General features: G+C 40.6%; 1 protein-coding gene across 1 annotated transcript in view; it reads right to left on the bottom strand.

Moving 5' to 3' along the window:
• Positions 1-7539: 7539 nt before the first annotated feature.
• ELL2 (elongation factor for RNA polymerase II 2) overlaps positions 7540-21439 on the bottom strand; it is a 30881-nt gene continuing 16981 nt past the window's right edge. Inside the window, exons 4-11 of the mRNA XM_010200208.2 lie at positions 19199-19458; positions 16581-16705; positions 16364-16442; positions 14388-14949; positions 11972-12038; positions 8637-8808; positions 7785-7829; positions 7540-7668 (exon numbers count right to left, since the gene is read on the bottom strand). Coding sequence (XP_010198510.2) covers positions 7540-7668; positions 7785-7829; positions 8637-8808; positions 11972-12038; positions 14388-14949; positions 16364-16442; positions 16581-16705; positions 19199-19458 — 1439 coding nt within the window. The remainder of the gene's footprint in view (positions 7669-7784; positions 7830-8636; positions 8809-11971; positions 12039-14387; positions 14950-16363; positions 16443-16580; positions 16706-19198; positions 19459-21439) is intronic.

Raw genomic sequence — 21439 nt, 5'->3', positions numbered from 1 at the left:
TCATACCCTTTAAGAAAGACTCAGATAATAGATGAGAGGCCCATTCTCACCTCTGTTTGGTTCTCTCCCCTTCACTGAGGTTTGCTGTGTGAAGAGGTTGGCTGAGGTAGTGCTGGGTCCCTCTCAGTCATCTCGTCTGCTGTCCTGCCAGCTGCAAAACACTCAGGGAACCGCTCTGTGTTGCCTTTACCTATTTCTCACCCTTGTGCCCCATAAATGTTAGTGTGTTTTTATGTTCTGTGCATCATTTACAAGAAAGGGAGGATGAGATTGTTTCTTCCTTTCCCTCTCTGGCAGGTTTTCAGGAGCAGGGAAGATGAACAGTGCCTGAAAGACTGGCCAACAGCATGTCATAAGCACCTGCTTAGCGATGGAGGCAAAAAAGAAATCCTCTAGCGTGGAAAAAAAATGAGGGAGCATGGACATGGATCCCGGGGTATAATGTTGGGCCCGTTGGGGCAAGGCAGCCTGGGCTCTAGTTATATGAATTTAATGCACAATCAAGACCAGAGTCAGAGCCATGGTTAAAGCAGTTGCTGTCACGCAGACAGCAGGCTGCTTTCTGTTCCCTCAAGGTCGGACTGTTTTCAGCTAACAGTGGTGAACAACTTTGGGGAAAAACAAGATGGGAAAATGTGAGGGAGCTTGTTTATCGCAGAAACCGCAAGTAGGATGAACATAAGAATGTAATCTATTAGCTGCTGTTGCTGAGCTAGCTTTGAAGCTGCTCTGTATGTAAGTTAGAGCCTGCTTTCAATAAAGTGAAGAAGATTTCTGCTACCACTCGCATTGAGTAGGACTGGATTTCTTCCTACCCAGCTGAGAATCGGACCCTGGGTTGATCGCTGCATGAAGTAGGCTTAGAGCTAGTTTATTTTTTTTTTAGGCTTCCAGCTGTTTTTTTAGGCCAAGAGCTGAAAACTTCGCAGCACTCTAGTACTAAGACCCTTCACTTTTCACAGTTCTGTTCTGTGTCTTGTAGCTCCTTCAAGTACAGCTGCCCAAGGAGCAGTGGGTTTGTCTGACCCATCCTCACAAAGCACCAGAAATGCTGCTGAGCTGGGTGCCTCCAGGGCAGCAGCAGAGGCTTGGGCCGAGCAGTTGGAGCTGTGCACTCACAGAGATGCTCCGAGACAGAACAGAGGCTTCAACAGGGAGGAGAAGTGGGAGAGCTGTGATCTGCAGCATACTTGGCTGACAGAGCCAAGAAAACAGTTGAGCTTAACAAGGACATGTCTGCATCCATCTTGGTCTTGTGCAGGCCGCTGGCTGAGCGCCTGGTGGGTCAGGGAGATAGACTTGGCTGGAGGAAAGCTTTAGTGGATGGTGGGGAGAAGACAGTGTTTCTTAACCTGAAATTTTTGCATGTGATCTGGAATCTAGGTGGGAGCTCCAAGGTGAAGATGAAGACGTGAAGTTCTCACTATTCTTGGCTCAGGATGAAGACTCAGAGGCATGCTGACGGGCAGTAAGATAACTTCTTTTAAATGTCCAGCTATACTTTGTTAACATGAAAAGAAACAGCTGGATGAGCCTGAACTGTGACAGCCTCATCCTCAGTGAAGGGTGGAGAAGCTCCAGTTGATATCTGAGAAATTTCTGAAGACCAGGGTATCTTTCTATTTATGTACACAGTGCTGTCTCTTTTTTCCTGCACCAAAAATCATATTGATGTCTTACCATCCAGCTGTCTCTGTGATGTGGTAATCATTTTTTGAGGTTTAAGCTGAGGCAGTCAGAGCTAAACCAGAGCTGGCAGAGGCTGGGTTTGTCAACCTGCCGGAAATCTCGCTCCTTCACTGACAGCTGTGTGTGCAACACATGTGACCTGACAGCAAGCCCAGGGTAAAGCTGAGGAGGGACCTGCAACTAGTCTGGGGCTCCAAAACCAGCCTGGAACAAATGACACACTGGCATATTATTTGAGAAACTCCAGAACACTTCTCTGTGCTAGTGTTTCACAACAACTATAATGTCTCACCTCTCCAGCAAGGAGAACAGTTACTAATGGAATGACTTTGGGCTTCTCATTACAAGAGAGACACTGAGGTGCTGAATCGTGTCCAGAGATTCGCAATGAAGCTGGGGAAGGGTCTGGAGCACAAGTCTGATGAGGATCAGTTGAGGGAACTGGGAGAGTTCAGTCTGGAGGGGAATGATGCTCTCATCACCTCCTTGAAAGGAGGATGTAGTGAGGTGGGGGTTGACCTCTTCTCCCAAGTAATGAGCAACAGGACAAGAAAAAATGGCCTCAAGTTGTGCTAGAGGAGGTTTAGGTTGGAGATTAGGGAGAAATTTTTCTCTGAGAGTATTGTTAGACACTGGCACAGGCTACCCAGGGAGGTGGTGGAGTCTCCCATCACTGGAGATCTTGAAAAGCTATGGAGCTGAGGGACATGGTGTAGCGATGGGCTGGGCAGCCTGAAGTGAGTGGTTGGACTTGATTCTTAAAGGTCTTTTCCAAACCAACAATTTTACCATTCAATGTGAGCCGTGTGGCTGCCACTCACCTGCAGCAACAGGTAGAGACCATCCCCTTCAGGGAAGCAGCATCACCTCCAGCACCACAAGCTGTGATGCTCAGTTCCGCTTTGCACCAGGTGGTATCCCAGCTGTGGGCAGCTGGGGATAGAGCAGTGACAGCCTGCTGGTGATGCCAGTGGGGCTGCCAGCCTTCCCCACCTCCCTCCCAGTGAGACACAGTGCCTGGCCCTGGTCCCAGGGATCTTAATCAGCCTCCTGAGCTTCAGGAATCATCCCGAGCTACTACCATGCATGAACAGTTTGGAAATTTGAGTAGTTCAGTAATAAAAAAAGCACTAAGCTCTGGACCACAGATGCATCATGTTGTGTGATTCCCAGAAAATTTCATTAACACTGCATTTTCAATCAGGCTTTAAGGAAAGTACTCATGGAGATGCCTTGGGTACCTTAGGAGATGATGCAAGCCCACCTGAACATCTCAGCGGAAATGCCCAGCTGGCCACTAGCCCATGAAGAAGCAGGAGCAGTGACCTCTGGTACAGGATGTATGGCCAGCACCGAGCTGGGCACAAATGAGTAACAACACTCATGCTGCTTCCAGTCCTCTACTTTCTGCTTCACTGCTAATCCTGCACAAGGCTTTGTCTAAATGAGAATATGATTAACTTCTGTACCCATTCAGCATCAAGCTTTTGCACATGGCTTTCAGGAAAATGCAAACGTGCTCCAGGACTAGGGCTGAAAAATTGGACAGAAAAACCACACAGAAATAGCCATGCTAGAGAAATACCTGGAGTGCAAGGGCTGAAAAACTTAGATCCAGGCCATCCAGAGACTACTGAGCTTATGAATTAAAGAGATGCAGAGCAGCTTTCTACTTTTCAGGAAACTGTAATTTACAGATTGGCAACTTTTTCACTAACAACTTTAGAAGTGCTTTGTGTTTAGGGTTTTCAAGAGAGGTGACTCTTTTTTTTTCTGTTTGGAGGATGTTGTTCTGTCTCTGTTTTTCAGAGACCTGGACCTAAATGACAGCCAGAAACACAGGGGTGTGTTAAGTACACGGGAACCACACATCACAGAGGCAGTTTACACGCAGTTCACAGTGGAACCTGAACCAGGATATCTGCCTGTAAACCTTTATCCATCCATTTCATATATATAACTAACAACTGAGAATGACATGACCACCTTGTCCTAACAGTTGGAGAGAAAGTCTGGGCAACCCAGCCAACGGCTGTGTCTGAGGGTGCTGTGTGTATTGGCGCAGGAAGAGCCCTGCAGCACCACCCCAGACATTTCAATTCACTGGGTACAGAAGTGCTTTGCCAGGACTATGTCCTGTGCTTTGTAATAAAGCTAAGTGCAATTTAGCTTCTGGTCTTTTAGGGTAGAAACTGATCCCAGCATGAGATGACAAAGAACATGGGTCCTTCCTGTGCAACCTGATCTGGGTGGACCTGCTTCTGCAGGGGGTAGGACTAGATGATCTCTAAAGGTTCCTTCCAACCCCTACCATTCTATGATCTGTCAGCACAGGAAAGGGAAGCAGAAGAATATTAAGCTTGAGGCAAAAAAGAGTTATTAGAAATAGAGCACAATCTGCAGGGAATATACTTACATACATCTACTTTAACTGAACAGGCTGAAACAGATCACCTCCTGCTCGAGGAAAGATGTATCTTCCTCATTTCTCTTTCTCCACTGGGCAGGAGCTCTGTGTCACACTCCACAACCCAGCACAGGGTGTTCTGGCAAAGGGTCCTGCCGCCTTTGCTGCACTTCTGGCACCTCACACCCCCTGCAGGCAGGAGTGTGTGAGGACCCTCTTCCCCCACAGAAATAAAAAGTAAAGTTTCAGGATTCCACAGTTAACATTTTATTTTAAAATAAATTAAAAAAATAAAATAAAAATTAAATACAATAAAATAAACTAAAATCAATGTAGAACAGAGGCGTAACCATAGCTCAAGTGTTCATTAACAAAACTCAGATGTACTGTCTTAATACAATTTGTATGGAAACAACTTAAAAAATTGTAAAATACTCCTCAAGTCAGAAAGGGGGACTCACAGCCCTGTTCTTAAGCCTTCGTGTTCTCCAATATTGTCCTCCCTTGATTAACTTCTTATCCTTCCCCAAGAAAAAGTAATAGACTTGCTGGCCACACCCTTCCCCCATCAGGGACAGAAATGAATGATCATAAACCCAGGACAAGAAATATACCCCAAAGCAGCCACAAGTCTTTGCACGAATTGACATTTACAGATCTAAAAAGAACGGTTATAACATTACTGTTTCAAAAAAGCTAACAAATGAACAAAGTTACAATATCAATACTCTAACGCGATTTCTGATTAATATCTGTTGGAAGTAAATTTCCTCCAACACTTGTCTGAGTGCTTTACAAACACTTCCAAAAATTTTGAATACTGTTTTTTCTTTTCTGTATAGCTGGCAAGGTGAACTGGAGACTTAAAAACAGTCAGGTGAGATGTTTCACCTCACAGTTTAAAGTGTATCTACTGTTTCAGAAAGAATTACAAGGAGCGCGTTTTCTCCCTCGCACCCCAGCAAGAATGGAAATCAATCCCCTCAATCTATGGATTTTTTTTCAGTCACTTAGAAAGTGTTATTGTCTCTCTTTTGACTCTAGTGCAATTCAGAGTTTCCACGAAGGAGATGTGCAGAGCTGCCCCTCCTCTATACCCATCATTTGGTTCAGATCTGCTGTAGTGTCATCTCAGATGAGACGCAGTGTTTGATTCTCCAAGCTGGACAGCTTTGCAGAAAAGGCAGTAATACAGTCAAAGGTCCCACTTCACGGGCTCTCCACGTTCCCTGAACAGGAACGTCAGCTCCAGGGAAACGAGAGACACATCAATGTACAGCACTGTTCTGCAGTACGTAGGCTGTTGGGTAAGCTTGCAAGGCTTTAGAAATGCTCAATGCAAATGAGCAAAACCTTCAATTAAGGCCTTTACAGTAGCTTGTCAGGTCTGATGATGGCACGGAGTGCTGGACCTCTAAAGTACCACTAACTTCCAGTTGCAACACGTGTGCTGCCTGTAAATCAGATGACGCATGCCAATGGTCAGTGGTAAAAGACGAGTGGGAAAAAAGTCCACTAACTGCACAGGGTGTCTGTTGTATGGTGACGGCACTTCGAACCATGACAACACGTTGTGACAGAGGCAGCAGCATCATGTGTCCCATAACAGCAGTTAATGTCAGATCCAGGCACACGGCTTAGGTAAAGAGCACTGAACTGCTGAAAAGGGGTTCTAGCTTCAGGAATTTCACATTATTTTAACCTGAGCAGTCATTTTGTTCTCAGGTTGAAAGCTAACCACCCAGTGCAGCTGCAGCACAGTGGCAGCCAACTTACACCTGGGCAGTACTGTGTGCGTACAGTCACGATCCGATTCAGTCCTCGAACCTGGATGAATGTAGCTCTTGCTGGGCAGCAAGTAGTCTCCTCTTCATTTTGCCATTTGAAATGTGTAGCTGAAAACAACTGTAGTAATCCAAAAGACCCAAAGACAACCTGGTCTAAAGCAGGTAACACAGACATCAAGGTCGCATGATGATGGAATGGGATCCACCTCGCTTGCTACTTTGTCTTCATGAGCACAATGTCTTTGAGCTCCCAGACTTAAGGCACAAGTTCAGTTCATCCTGTTTACCTGAATGGATGTTTTCTGGCAATCAGACATTGTCTTGTTTACAGTGATACTCAACAGATTTGTTTGGATGCTGGAGATAAGATCTGTCAGCAATACTACCAAAATTTTGGCAAAATTTCAAGAAGTTGTAAATATAACACTTCCCTTTTCAGTTGGCAGCATTTTGAAGAGACAAACATAGTAAAGACACACAAAGATTTTGCTCAATGTTGACCAAATAACCCGTGTTTTCACATGATAAAGTCAGTAGTTGTTTATATCAAAGTAAACCTGTAAACTGCATGAAATGAAAGTTTGTGTTGTTTGGTGATCACAGTATTTTACAGTTAAATACATCTCTTCTTTGTTACATTCCTGGCACCCAGGACAAAAAAAAATCTTAAAATATATATTTAATGTAAGCAATAGCTTCTCTGCGTATTTATCTTCTAAAAATACTTCATAATAGTATATAAAGAACTTATGTGTTTGACTTCATAACCTTTCCCCAAAACTATATAAAGAAACTATCTATAAAGCATCAATTTCCCCAATATTATTCAAGCTCACAAACAGTGAAATGGAAATGCCCTCCTCTTCAACCACAGAAGTAGCAATTTCATAGGAAAAACCTACACCAACACTCATCAGTTGTTTTAACCTGAGCATTTGGCCTATTTAGAGTAGCAGCTTTGGTTTTTCTTTCCCCCCCCCCCATCATGCATGCTCACACCCACACATCCCTAAACACAGGTGGTAAAAGCACACACCTCCAGTCACACCTAGTTCACATAGCACTTCCCAGGTGCTTCAGCCAAGTGGGAAGCCATGCAGATAGTAATTTAATTACACTGCAGATAGTAATTTAATTACACTAAGTACACACAAACAAACACCTTAAGGCAACATCTGCAATGGGGGGCTAAAGTTGCTTCAAAACAATCCAAAAGATACACATGCTTCTTTCACCCTCCAAAAGATACACATGCTTCTTTCACCCTCCAAAACAACGTGCTTTTTTTGTTTTGTGCAAATTTCTAAGCTTTCTACCGCTTAAGGCAAAGAGTTTGCATTAAAAACAAAGGTCATAAAATGGCCTTACATGAATCTAAAAGCACTTACATTTGCTACAATATTTTCTTAAAATGTGCACAGCTTCACAGTAGAAGTACTGGGTCCCTAGCATCTACTGATAAAATTACTTCAACAAACACAAATCTTGAAGGGAACAGAAAAAGTAGCTTCAAATATGCAAATAAGCAACACTGTTAACAACAAAAGTAGTTAAGTCTGCTAATACTGAATCTTTTGTAAAATGAAAGTTTGATACTGATTTTTAGAATCTAAGAGCAACTAATCCTAAGTCTTAAATAAACAAGCTTCAGTTTATTCACATGTCCTGGTCCATGGATGACTCTGCTTGCTGTTGGTCAAATTCTCCTATTAGACTCTTAATATGAGACAGCTTTTGGTGGAGATACTTGTATCTGTACTTCTTTTCATGGTAGCTGGGGCTAGACTGTAAGGATAAGAGAAAGAAAATCAAGGCATGAAAACATTTCTGTTCTCTGCTTAAAAATAGCCTTGAGCCAGTGCAGCGATTACTACCTCCCTCAAATCTGGTGCTACACATACCTGCTTTAACTTCTGATACTCTTCTAAGATTTCAGCACGAAGAAGCTTGAAGAAAGAAAAAGCAAAACATGAAGAAAACACGAAAAACTTTTCTCCACTACCAGAAAATGCAAATTTATGTAAAACACTAAAAACATACTCAGTTTTACTGAAGCTATTTTCTTATCCATGAGCCACCACTCTCCTGAATTGCAAAAATAACCCGCTACGTTCCCATCACCCAGCCTGTAAACCAGCAACAAAAGGAGAATGTGTTTGAAGATTCCCTTTGAGAAGCCACTCAGCTGCTGTGCTGAACAGCTGGAGTTTGAAGGCTGAACAACTTTTTGTAGGGTTTTGCCAAGCTTCAAAAACGAGAGAGAACCCACTCGCATGCAAATTTTGCAAGGTGTCCTTTTGTCTGTTTGAGCAGTACCAAGGATTTCAGAATACCAATTCTGCTCACAAATTCATTCTCAATCTGGCCAAACCATCAGGTTTTTATTACCCTTCTCTGGTAAATCATAGGTAGGATCAGCCACCTGGAGGATGAGTAAGTTGTGGCTGTGGGTTTACATGTATAAAATCATGGGAAAGAGATGTTTGGGAAAGCTTAGAGATTATTGCTGCTGGTTTCCAGGTACTTCCAATCTTCCCTCACCTAGCCTGGGTGTTGAGGCAGGTGGGACAGCCTCAGCCAGTCTGGTAATCCCAGCTATGCAAACACTTACTCTATCTCAGACATTGAATCTGGCACATTTTACAGCCCCACCAATATAATTTAATGGAAGAGCCTGCCTGTGCTGTAAATATGTACTTTCAAAAGGGATAAAGGAGAGATGAAACATCCTTCACAGTTCTGTCCTTCTTTACCTGATATTCTTCACTGCCTGGAGAAGTAACCCTCCACTGTGCATCAAGATCCTTGAACTTCCTGCTGATACTTTCCAATTCCCTGTGCAAGTTCTGGTGTTCATCATACTCTGCATTGAAGTCATCCTTGTAACTCTGGCACTGCTCAAGTGAGACTATAGCTTTGTATTTTCTAATGGAAAAAAAGCACATGTGCAGTTTTACACCATTTAAGTCAGCTAACTATGTGACTGACTGCTTCTACTGGTAAGCACACATGCTCCAAGAGAATGTATTTAGGTAACTATAGAAATCAACCGTATTTTTCTGACAGCTATTTGCTAATATTTCACTTTTTAGAGGTTTTATTTAGGAAAAAAAAGTGTAGGACACTGAGAATGCACTACCCATCATTCAAACAGAAGGACCAATAATGGCATCAGCTTCAGTGAGAATCGAGAAACTGCTAGATTAAAATCTTCTATGAAGGGACAGGTTAATTAAGTTACATGTACTTTTCAAAACTCATTTTCGCTACTTTTTTGGCAGGGACTGCATTTATGGAATTAGATGCAGTTTGGTTTTTGGCTACACTTGTGCCTACCTAACAGCAAAGCATTATTGATGATAAAATTTGATTATTTTAGTGAACATCAGTTCCGTTGCTGTCTATTCAAATGCAGCACTTGCAATTCAGCAACAAAAACAGACCACAGAGAATCCCAAAGCAAACCAAAAGTAACCCATCACATCTCCTCCTATAGATGGCAAACCCCAGCAACACTTAAAGCCACTGCTGTGATTGAAATTTCCCTCTCTCAAACCAACATGAGCAAATCTAACAAGCTCTTTACACAATGCAAGTGTAAATGTGAGTAATAGATATGGTTTCTCACTGAAGTCACACCAATACCTCTGGTCCTCCTAGCCTGAAGATCTGGTTCTCTTTGGATGACACAGGCGCCTCCACATGAGGACAAACCCTTCAAGCCACCCTTAGACTACTTTTAATGAGCAGTCAAAACTCAACAAGTTAAAAGTCTGTAACAATACAGGCAACAACTTTTGTCAGTGATGCATCCCAGGCCAGATGCAGATGACTTGAGTCCTAGATAGTTTTTAGAACAAAACTACAGATGCTTTTCAACATTCTGGGAGGTACTTGTGAAGTGACAGTGTGGAGTACCAGCTTAGGCACAGTTACATCCCACTTCAAGAGTCCTGGCACAGGACAAGAGCCCAGAAAAGCGCATGCAAAGTGTGTCTAGAAGGAAGAAATGAGTGGAAGTGGGGAGAAACGTGAATTTTTTAAGCTTTTGCTTAAAAACCTTGAGTTCATTTACTCTGATAATCTGTATATTAAGATGGAAAGTACCATTATGCTAAAGCTGTGGTTATACTCCTGAATTATGTAGCACCTAAAGGCAGGAAGAGAAGAGGGGAGAAACAACCAAGGTCCTCCAAATTGGATCAAATTGCAAGCACTCTCAGGTTTCAGCCTTTCTGTAATTATCAGGCAGCTGTCTGAAACAGCACGACCTATTTTTTTTCCAGGACACCACAGCCACTAGATTACCTGCAAGATTGCTCCAGATGTTGCTCCTCCCACAGGGAATTTTTATTAAACTTTTTAAGTCCAATCAGAACTAAACCAACTTCATGAAATCCTGCACAAAGGCTTTTTAATGTAGGTTTTTTGGTTTTGATTTTTTTTTTCACTTTTTGCAATGCCTAACTAACTAATCTAACTAATATTAGAACTATTTAACTATAATAAGCGAGGTCCTCAGTACCCCTGTCTTCAGATGACTAGGAAGCACACAGCAAGATGGGAAAATAAATATAGGTTTGAGCTCTCTGCCTAACACATGAAGTACTAAACTTCTCTCCTGCAGTGACAGGCTTACTTCTAGTCTTTCCAGGGAATACCACCAATGCCATCTGCTTCAACAGACAGAAGATGCACCACAGTTCAAGTGATACAGGTAGGCCCAGCCTTCCTTGCTAAATGTTACGCCTCTGACAGAAGCTGTTGAAGGTGGCAATTGGCAGTGTCTTGGTAGACCCTTTCCTGCCCTCCTTCACTGCAAACATGACAAGGGGGCTCAGCCGCACTGCTGGGAAGAGTCAGGGTCACCCTGGCTTTTCCCGTCCTGGTGTTTATTTCAGCTCTGAGTGCTGAAGGGTCATGAAAACTTTCTAAAACCTATCCTTCCAGCTCAGGAAAGAGCTTTAGATTGCTTCCCACTGTGCCTGCCCCCCCCCCGCCCCCAAAAGGGCACTCTGACAAGAAACGCAGGCTGCATGGACCGAGTTATTCCAATTATTCCTCTGCAGCCTCTGTCAAGTTTCACATTTTTTTTAAAAAGAGTACTGATAAAAGAGCATGGAAAAAGCCCAGACACTGGGCATTTTCAAAAGCTGTTTCATTGTTTTACAACACTAAAGAAAAGTATCTCTGATAGAAAAGTTTCAATATTCTAAAAAAGTATTTAGGCAATCACACGGTTCTGTTGTTAGAGCTATTTCATTTTAAAGAAAGTTCTTTACCACTTGTCATGGATGAAAGACTTTTGAGCATGTTAATCTGATGTGCAACAACTCCTTAAGAAGCTAAAATTAAACTTACTGGGAAGGCCTTCTGCAACTTTACAGACTGCAATACACTAGTCATTGTAGACATGTAACATTTCACATGCAAGTTTAATGTGTTTTTATCTGGCTTTGCAGTCAAAAATTAAGCAGCTGAAATTTAAAAAGTGAACTGAGGTTTTCCATTTTTCTCTGGCTCCTTCTATGGTGAAATTGTGTATTTTGTTGTAGCTTTCGGTTAGTCGGTGGCCTTTTTACATCAAAGTTTTAGAAATAACTTTGACGGTTAACTCCTGTTAGCTCATATATAGGATTTGCAATGCTGCATCTTAAAATCTGCTATCCTCCTTCCCCACCCTTCCAGCTTAGATGCTCTAAGCAGTGAAAACACAAGAAAGATGTTCAAATTTACGTATTCAGTATTTTAGCATGCAGTTTACCTCATCGTTAAAAAGAAAACCGTGCACATTCATATTCTGTTTTCACTGTGTTCTTGAAGAAGAATGAAATTCAAAGTTTTGTCTTCTAAAATACATTCAAATTCTTTTTAACACTTCTTTACCCCCCACAATAATTAAGAGACAACCTCAAAGTTAAAAACTTGCAGATACACAAATAAGGTTGTTGGGTGGCCAAAAAGAAGTTATTGTTTTTAAATGGCATTTTGGTAAATTTTCAGGTTTATAGCTAAATGAATGTTTTTATAGGTTTTTTTTTCAATGGCTTCAATTAGTGGTAAGAGAATTAATTGTTACTCTACTCACATGAAGTAGTCTGGTTGTTCACTTGTTGACGGAAGATCTGTGGAGACAGTGGAAATTTCTTTAACTCCTACAGAAAAGCAGAATCGTGATACTTGTGATAAACAGATTTTTAATATTGCCAAACAATACTGACCTGACAGCCTGAAAAAAAGTCCTTTAGAGTTTTATTTTCACAGTAAATTACTTGGAATATGCTCTAAAAGTTAGTAATAGGGCTCACACAACCTTCTCCACAGTAGGCAGCATCAGGGTTTAGAAAGAGGGCACAGCTACTTTATTCTACAGGTTTTGTGCTACTGCAGTGTTAACCAGAGGTCAACTTTTCTTATTTGAAGACACGATGTGGCATCTGCATAGCAATTCAAGTTATGCAGCAACAGATGTAGCTGCACAAAAGGTGACAGCTTGACATATATATATACATATATACACACACACACACACACACATATATATATATATATATATATATAGAGGAAGAGATATATATTGACATCTAGGTTCCATCAAGAAACACAGTAGAAAGCTGAAGTTCTTTTCACGTCATGTTTCCATGCTCCTTCCCCGCTAATTACGGATATCCAAAGTTAGATTTAATTTCAACACTCTTCTAAGCCGGGAAGTCAATAGCATTGTATACAGATTACTGGCATTCAAGCTTCAATAACCTGCAACAAAGACCTTCTCCTCATTAACATGGCAATACTGGGTTTGAAAGTTATTTGCACTTGTAAATTGCCCTTTTGCTCTTTTAAATGGCATTAGGAAAGCACAGTACACTTAATCTCTAATCTCTCTAACAGAATAGACCAAGAGCCTCCTGTCTTCAAGATAAATAAGGATAATAGCTCCATAAGGAAGAAGTTAGCTGAGACAGGAAGGAACACTCAGTGTCTTGATAATCTCTCTCTGCTTTTAGTTTGGGGTTTTGTGGAAAGCTTAAAAAACTCCCACAATCCTTTATATGCATCATTATCTTACATTGCCATGGTTTAAACACAGTATTTCTGCTAAAGCTCAACAATTCTTTCTGATTTCTAAGCTACCTGAGCTTTAAGACATGAGGAGAGAAAAGAGCTATCATGGGATAGTCTACTTGGTTCTTTCTTTTAATATTACTACCCATATAGTAGGGATTTAAAAAGAAGCATAAAAATGGGGGGAAAAATGAGATAAATTCAAACAGTAATATTAGTAGTCACAAAATAATTTATGTGAACAGTTCTCCTGTAAGCATTTCATTTCCAAAATTTCAAGTGCATTCTTTGACACGCCTCAGTCTATTCAAAAGCTTCAGTGTAAGCGCTACATTGAAATATAGTACAAATTGTCCCTTCCGTAGCTGTTCAGAATTTTGACACTGGCTTCTGGAGAAGTGTGCTCATATAGTTATAAATTCAAGCACAAATACTTTCAAAACAATCCCAAGCCACATGGGCACTCCATAGTATGTCCAGGCTAAACGTGAAAGTGACCATCTGGAAGCATCCTTGTCTACAAGGGCAAGGCCACTTCAAAGAGGCACCTTGCATGCTCTAAAGATGCCTCTGGGTGGTGACAGTAAAGGACTAAACCTGACATCTAATTTGTGAGTCAAGTCTCTGAAATTAGACAACATACATTTAACAAAGGAACTGAACTGTGCCCTGTTTTTGTGTGTGTGTGTGTGTGTGTGAAGAAATCAAGTGTTCTTTGTGCAGTTCTGTTCAGCCTTTCAAAGTCACCTTAAGCATGCACCATTTCTACATCTTTTGAAACAATAAATTCTGCAGCTGAGATGGAGAGGAGCTCATGGCACACCTCAAACCAAAACACATCCCAGTTTATGTATGTTTTGGGCTTTCCACAAACAAGAAGAGTTCAATCAACTTCACATTGTGATACATAATGAAATTAATTTGTCTGATCTACAAGTTTAAAAAACTAGCATGCAATAAAAATGTGATACTTTTTTACCTCAGAACTTGGAAAAAGTGGAGTAAGTTTCAATGAACTGTCAGCTTACTGGAAATTAAGCTTGAAAAATATCCATTCCTTGTTTTTTTCCAGTATCTAGCTCTTCCTTTTAACCAATTTGTGTCCAAGAGCAATCCAATTAAGATTTCTTTGCTCTAATGATTTTTGTACTACCGAGTGAGAACTCATAAAAACAAACTTAACTTTAGATAAGGTTCCAGCAAAACAGCTTCTGGGGTTTGTTGTTGTGTTTTTTTAAACTATCAGTTATAATGTAATGCAACAGCAGAAGAAAAAATATTGATACTTCAGGGACATAAAGTAGCAATAATGACAAACCTCTTAACAGGTAGTAAGTGAAAAAAAACCCAGATCATTTGTGTTCCCCAAGTCCCTGGTTTTACTAGTCCTTTTTGACCAGGGTTACCCATATGGTAGTTAAGAAAAGCAGTATAAATACCTTCACTTGAATCTGAACCAGACAATTTTTTCAGCGTAGCAGTTTCTTCTTTTCCAAGGCCTTTCTCCTCTTTGCTCACACTCATGGTGTCCTGCATTTTACTTTTGTCCTTCTCACTCTCCTCCTTCTTTACCTTCTTGGGCGTTTTGTGCACCACTTCTTCTGTCCACACACGTTTCTTGGCTCTGGGCTTGGGAGGCGTCACCTGCACTGCAGAAGGCACTGGGGTACCCAGAGGAGTCTGAGAAGTACATTTGTCTTTCTGGTCCTTCGAGATGCTATCGCTATTTTGACTGAAGCTGTTCATCGGCAAGTCCTGTGTCCCCTGCCTCTCGGGGGTGCTGGGGGAATTAAAGATGGCCATGTGCACGGGGCTGGAAGCGGGGAGGACTGTGAAATGCAGAGAAGTGGGAGCAGCGGCTCCGTCGCAGGGAGGCAGCAGAGAGGCAGCTGCGGCTTTCTCTCTGGAAGCAGGCCAGCGGCCACTCACTGGCTGATGGCTTTGACTGTTCACGCGAGATATCCTTTGCTTCTTGTTCAGAGGATCGGTAAAATTGCCAAACTGTAATAATCGTAAACGAAAAATAAAATTAAAAGCCATTAGAATTATGTTTTGCTCGCATTCTGAAAACGGAGCATTTCTGAACAGGCAACTGTTGAAAACACAACTTTCCTATCTAAAAATACTTGCCAAACAAGGAAACTCTGCAGCTAACTGCACAGTTTGTTTCATTCTTAGTTGCTAGTTTTATGATTTAACAAGTTGCTCTTCAAATCTAGAGCTAAAAGGCTTTGGGATGAAAATTCCCTCTTCAGCAGCCACACCAAAGGCTTCACCAAAACAAAGAGCCCAGGCCGTGATTGTTTAGGTGCTGATTTCTGTTCAGACATACCAGGTTAAGAGTCAGCTTCTGCTGTCACAGAGCTGCATAATTTACAACAGCAGCTCCGAGAAGCACACAGCAGTGTGCTTGTCACAGCGTGAGAAGTGCAAAGCTGGTAAGAATGGGTAAACCCCTTAGTTTTGCTACAGTTGTCATTCCAGCTATTCTCCAGCTGAAATACTTGTTCACATCTTCTCCAGCACATGTGCACTGCTCATGTTGGTGTACATGTGGCAGCTTGGACCATGAGTGCCGGGCACAGCTCTTCACTGCCCTGTTGAAATACATCCAGGTTTTGTATGCCTGCAGCAGGCGTAAAGAGGCCCCTAGCACTGGCATCATTTCATGGTCTGAGAGTAGAAAAGCTAGGAAAAACAAAGAGGTAGGTCCTCCCTCTACTATTTATAATATTCCTCCAAGAGAATCACTACTGTGATTTGTAGATTTTTCTAACCTTTCTACTTAAAGAGTGGCACGAAGATGTTTGTGTATATGTTATGTATTATAAACAACCATGTCACGAAGAACCTTGAACACACTCAACCACATAGCAAAATCACATGCATAACTTGTCTTCAGAAGACTTTCCTAGCACCAAGATAAACAAGGTATGTGACAACAGAAAAAAAGAGTTTTCAGTATTTAACCAGAAAACATAGATTTTTATAACAATAACGGGCAATGAAGAAGTTCAGCAGGTGAGTTTAAACTCTACAGGAGAGTTTAGGCTTCTGCAAGGTCAATGTGCTATGGATGGACAGATTTCAGCCAACATGCTGGCTGTTCAAATATTTCTGTGTCAGAAATCTAGGTGTATTTACAAAATACTGTGTAGACAAGGACTGTATAGTTCTGAATATTTCAGTAAACATTCTGAAATAAAGAACATTAAATATAGCATCCCTGAATCTATGTGATCATATGTTTTTGCAATCTTTGATTGCGCAATCACCTTTAAATACCCAATTGAGAAAGAACTATTTCAGTTTTTCATGTGTTGAAGACAACATTACTGCTTCACATCAGAGCTTTTACACAAATATGAAGTGTGATAAATCGTAATACACTGCAAATAACATTAAAAAAAAATACCTGAGAAAAAGTGATCTTAGAAGTCACAGGAGATTTCAATACACTGGTGCTGGTGCTATTCTGAGATGAATCTAATTTTCTGTAAGGACAACACAACATTTCAGGTTGCAAGGCAAAAATGTTTATGTCACAGCTCTTGCATAAAAAAGGTAAACATTAATTTCCCAGAAAAAGTTTTTTAAATGGCTACTTGCTTTCACATAGAGACTGAACTTACCTAGACAGTAGTAATTCCACTGTGTGTTTCTCTGTTTCACTGTATCCAGGCCAATCTTTCTGGATTTCTTTACGTAGATAATCCTTTAGACTGTAAGAATTATCCTTTGGATTCAGGTTTGCTACCTACACACAGACATTTAAGAAAATAAATGTTCATTATACCTAAATGCAAACTACAGACGTGAGATCAGTACTGCAAAGCTCTATCAAAGCTGAAAATGACACCATGCGCTAGATTTCCAGCTTTTTTAGATCCTTCAAGTCATGAGCACTAGTTTTAAAAAACATGGTCAGTTTGGGATGTAGAAATTTAGATATCAGAAAAACACAACTGTTGTGCAAGTACATATGAAACATACTCTACGAAGACTTCTCTACGTATCATGTATCTGGCCCCTTGTGTTTAATACAGCACTGAGAATCTAGGCAAACTATGTCAAAACTTTCAATCTTTATTACATGAAAGATGTTTAGAGGTCTAATTTTTTATTTTTATTAAGAACTGAAGAACATTATCTTCACCTACAAATTTAGAGCCGTTCCACTTCAGGAGGACACAGCTACACTGTACTGGCAGAACACAGATTGTGCCTGGAACAATGCTTATTTTCCATGATTATATTAACAAGCACAGTATGCTGTCATTTGTCTGGATAAACAGAATAGCTTTTCTTTATCAAGTGCCTAAGCCACAAGGAACTACAGCTTTCTACTGAAGAGCTATACATGATATTCTGATTACTACTAAACTTTAAGTACAAACATGAATTACTTATCTATCCCCTTAGTTTTAAGACATGTCCAAGTTCTACCAATTGGGAAAAAGAAAAATAACCGCACTCATATCTAAAAAGTTAAATTTTGAAAACAAGATTTAGTGCTAAACTATTTAAGGATACGTGTACAGGCCTAGATGCACTCTTCATTTTGCAGAGATGAGGTTCATTACAGCAAAGTATGGGCATGAAAAGGTTGTGTGCATGTGGTATACCTTTGTAAATAAAATGGGTTTGTATCTTTCTTCAGAAAAAACACAAAGTATACTTAAAGACTTAAAATGAGTTATTAAAACCTTGAGGTCATTGACACCTCAAGTGCTGGTTTAGGCTTCATCACCTGACACTTAGGCAGAGCTTCAAAAAAAAAAAGCCTCAGAGACAAAAGTCTCCCTTGATTTGCCCGATACAAAATGCTGAATAATTCATCATGCCACCACCACTTTTTGTAACTTTGCCTATTTTTTCATCCAAAACATGACAGATAAACACTGCTAATTTGTGTCTGTCTACATGTCTATCCCCAGCTTAAAACAACCATTCAAAGTAACAAAGATATTCTGAAAGAGTAGTTCACTTGTTAAAACTACAGATCTGAGCAAATTTCAGGCTGCTGAGTTTAGATTTGTACAAAATAACTCATTACAAAGCTAAGAAAAACATGAGTAAGTCTGTTCAGGGTGCAGTGCTGTCAACATGACCATTTCTGAATGCAAACCAATACCTTGAGGTACATCACACCACATACAGGTAACAGATTCCAAGAAAGTCACCTTAAACACTGCCAAGCATGATGAGACAGGAAAAAGTTTTTGCACCTTTTATCCTCTAAGGAGTTGAGCTTTTTGAATTTTATAATCAATTGAAAGTATAAATTGACTCCTTCATTCATAAGTAAAAACATGTCTCTCACTAAATTGTCTGTCTTCAGGGTGAAAAATCCCTACTATTGCACCAGTCAAACAAAGCAACAACACTTAATTTGGATGGATTTGATAAAGAAATTCAAGTGGAACTTGAAGGAACACTAGAAAAGCAGATAAAGACACAATCCATCCATGTGCTAGCAAAGAAACAGTATGCTCAAAATCAGTCCAGCACCACTCTCCTTTAATGTTTGGCTGGACCACTCCCAGTGACACAATTCTCCCAAGAGAAGCCAAGAACCATTTATGGACCATCAACTATGTTCAAATGAAATTATAACCTGTGCAAATATCAAGTTTTGCTCATCACAAACTCATCACAAGAAATATCAAGTACTATGACAAACCATTTCACACAATCAAGAGAATGCACGATCAGTTTCTCTGAATTCAGCAGTTAAGCAGTCCAAGTAAAAGAGACAGGGCAAAAAAGGCAAGAGAGAAAAGCTAGAAATAGTGGCTTATTGCGTATCATTCTAGCAAAACAAAAATACTCTCTAAAATTTTTATCCTTTGCTTCTTTTCATCACATTAACCCAAAATTTGAGGCATCTGTAGAAAATTTACTGGAAAACTTAAATTTAAGCAGCATTATTGCAGAATCACAGAATCTTAAGGGTTGGAAGTGACCTCAAATGATCATCCAATCTGACCCCTCTGCCACAGCAGGGCCACCTAGAGCAGGTCACACAGTAACTCATCCAGGTGGGTTTTGAATGTCTCCAGAGAAGGAGACTCAACAACCCACCTGGGCAGCCTGTTCCAGTGCTCCATCTCCCTCACAGGGAGAGTAGTTTTACTTATGTAAGTTGTTTATTATTTTCCAATTTAAATACTGCAGTAACCAATTAAAAACTATATTTGAAAGTACAGCAGGAAGAAAAAAATTGCTGGCATAAACTCCATGAGCTCACCTGATGAAGGATCATTCCAAGGCAGTTCTTGTCCTTTTGGTTGACACCATCTACCTGCAAGCGACTAAGTAACTCTGGTTTCTTGTAACTCCTCAGTGCCAGTAAGTGAATCACTCTGTCCCTGTATGGTCGATGAGAAACAGCACTGTTTGCCTGAGGCCTCAGTACTTTGTTTGTAAGCTTCACGGGTGTTGATTTCTTCCTCTCAGGTGCAATATTTGTAACAATTTGTGGTGCTTTTCTGACCTGTGTTTTTTTCGCTAACGTAAGGGTAAAAAAAAAAAAAATCAGTGACATGAAAGGTTAAGAAAAAATAATAAAGTTGGTTTAAAAGAATTTTTAAAAGCCAGATAAATGATAAAAACTGTACTTATTTCAGGATCTGTAAGAATACAAGTAGTAAAGATGTATTGAGCTAGGCATCAGTAAAGAAACAATATTTTAAAGAGATGGTAAATGAATTATACCAGTAGGAAGATGTACTGATTATGATATAGATGGTGCCTTTATTTTTTTCCAGTTTACAAGCTCAAACATTGAATACTCAAAATCAGGCTTTTCTTTTCAGGAAAGCATTCTAAAATGTGATGCAAAGGTCTTCCATATAATTCAAAGATTCCTCATTAATTCTCAGAGAGACTAAGACTACACAATTAATTGCATCACTGCTTAAAGAAAGTACCAACACTCAGAACCATAGAATCACAGAATCCTTTCAGATGGAAGAGACCTTTAAAATCATCAAGTCCAGCCTTTGTCCCAGCCCTATCAACCACTAGATCATTTCCCTAAGTGCAACATCAAAGGTCTCTTAAACACCTCCAGGGACCATGACTTCACCTCCTCCCTGGGGCACCCTGTTCCAAAGCCTGACAGCTCTTCCAGGAAAGGAATTCCTCCTCATATCCAGACTGAATCTCCCCGGTGCAACTTGAGGCCGCTTCCTCTTGTTCTTTTGCTTGTCACTAGGGAGAGCAGACTGACCTCTGCCTCGCTACAACTTCCTTTCAGGTAGTTGTACAGAGTGATAAAGTCTCCCCTGAGCCTTCTTTTCTCCAAGCTCAACAGCCCCAGATCCCTCACATGAGACATGCTCCAAATCCTTTACTAGCTTGGTAGCCCGTCTCTGGAGCCTCTCCAGCACCAAAATGTCCTTCTTGCAGAGAGGGGCCCAATATTCAAGGTGCAGCCTCACCAAAGTGGAGTACAGGGGAATGATCACCTCCCTACTCCTGCTGACAACACTATTGCTGAATTATTTTAAGTTACACCACATTATTTTAAATTGAAATGTTCACCTCTTATTTAATAAGTCCACGTTTGCAAAAAACAATACATCATAAAATGTAAGAGTTCTTGCAACCAAGGCCAGAGAATTTGTAAAGCATGGCCTGCATAGCATTTTGGCTCACATAAACACGCGTTTCTCAATGGGAGGAATAACACAAGTGTTTGCAAGTGATGCATCCTGAATTTAAAAATAACACCACCCAACCTGAACCTGAACCTCCACAAAAAAGATCCAAACTCTGTGTTTTTAAATAGCATTTTCTATCTCTTACACAAAAATTTAATGAAATACCAGAATAGAACAGAAAATCATTACAGCAAATACTGTTTGCAAGCCAGCAGAGGATGTGACACAAACCAGGCGTTTTTCTGAAACCATCAACTCATGCTTGGTACATGAGGAGACTTAATGAGAGAAAATTGGGAGCTTGCTCTTCTCTGTCAAACACAGAGAGACTGAGCTGTGCTTATCTACTGCTTGACCTCAGCAACAGCAAAGATTTGTGTCCGTTTTGCACCAGAGGCTAAACCTTTACAGCCTTTCAACTCTGCATGTTCCCTGGACTTTGTCCTTCTGGTTTTCAGGAACAAACCTAATCAATCACACAAACACTCACATTTACATTTTCTGAACAGTATGAACTTGCCAGTAGCTTACTGAAAACATTACAAAAGTCTTGACCAGTCAAATTCTGTGTAGGTGGAAAGTCCTGGCACAGCTATCAGCACAAGCAGCATTCAAACAAGACACCCCCTAAAGTCATACCTTCAAATCACTTTAAAAACTAACCAAACTGAAAACTCAACTAAGCATTAACACGACTATAAATCTCAGTTCCTCATTTTTACTGTATGAAGCATGTTGCAAAGTCACTACTATGCTTTACCAACCATTACACTTGTCCTATTTGAGCTTCCCTGAGTGCCAGTCTGAAACAAAAGAACCCCCAA

The sequence above is a fragment of the Colius striatus genome, chromosome Z (assembly GCF_028858725.1).
Source record: "Colius striatus isolate bColStr4 chromosome Z, bColStr4.1.hap1, whole genome shotgun sequence".
Classification (NCBI taxonomy): domain Eukaryota; kingdom Metazoa; phylum Chordata; class Aves; order Coliiformes; family Coliidae; genus Colius; species Colius striatus.
The sequence above is the reverse complement of the archived record's forward strand: the minus strand, read 5'-3'. Positions and strand labels throughout refer to the sequence as shown.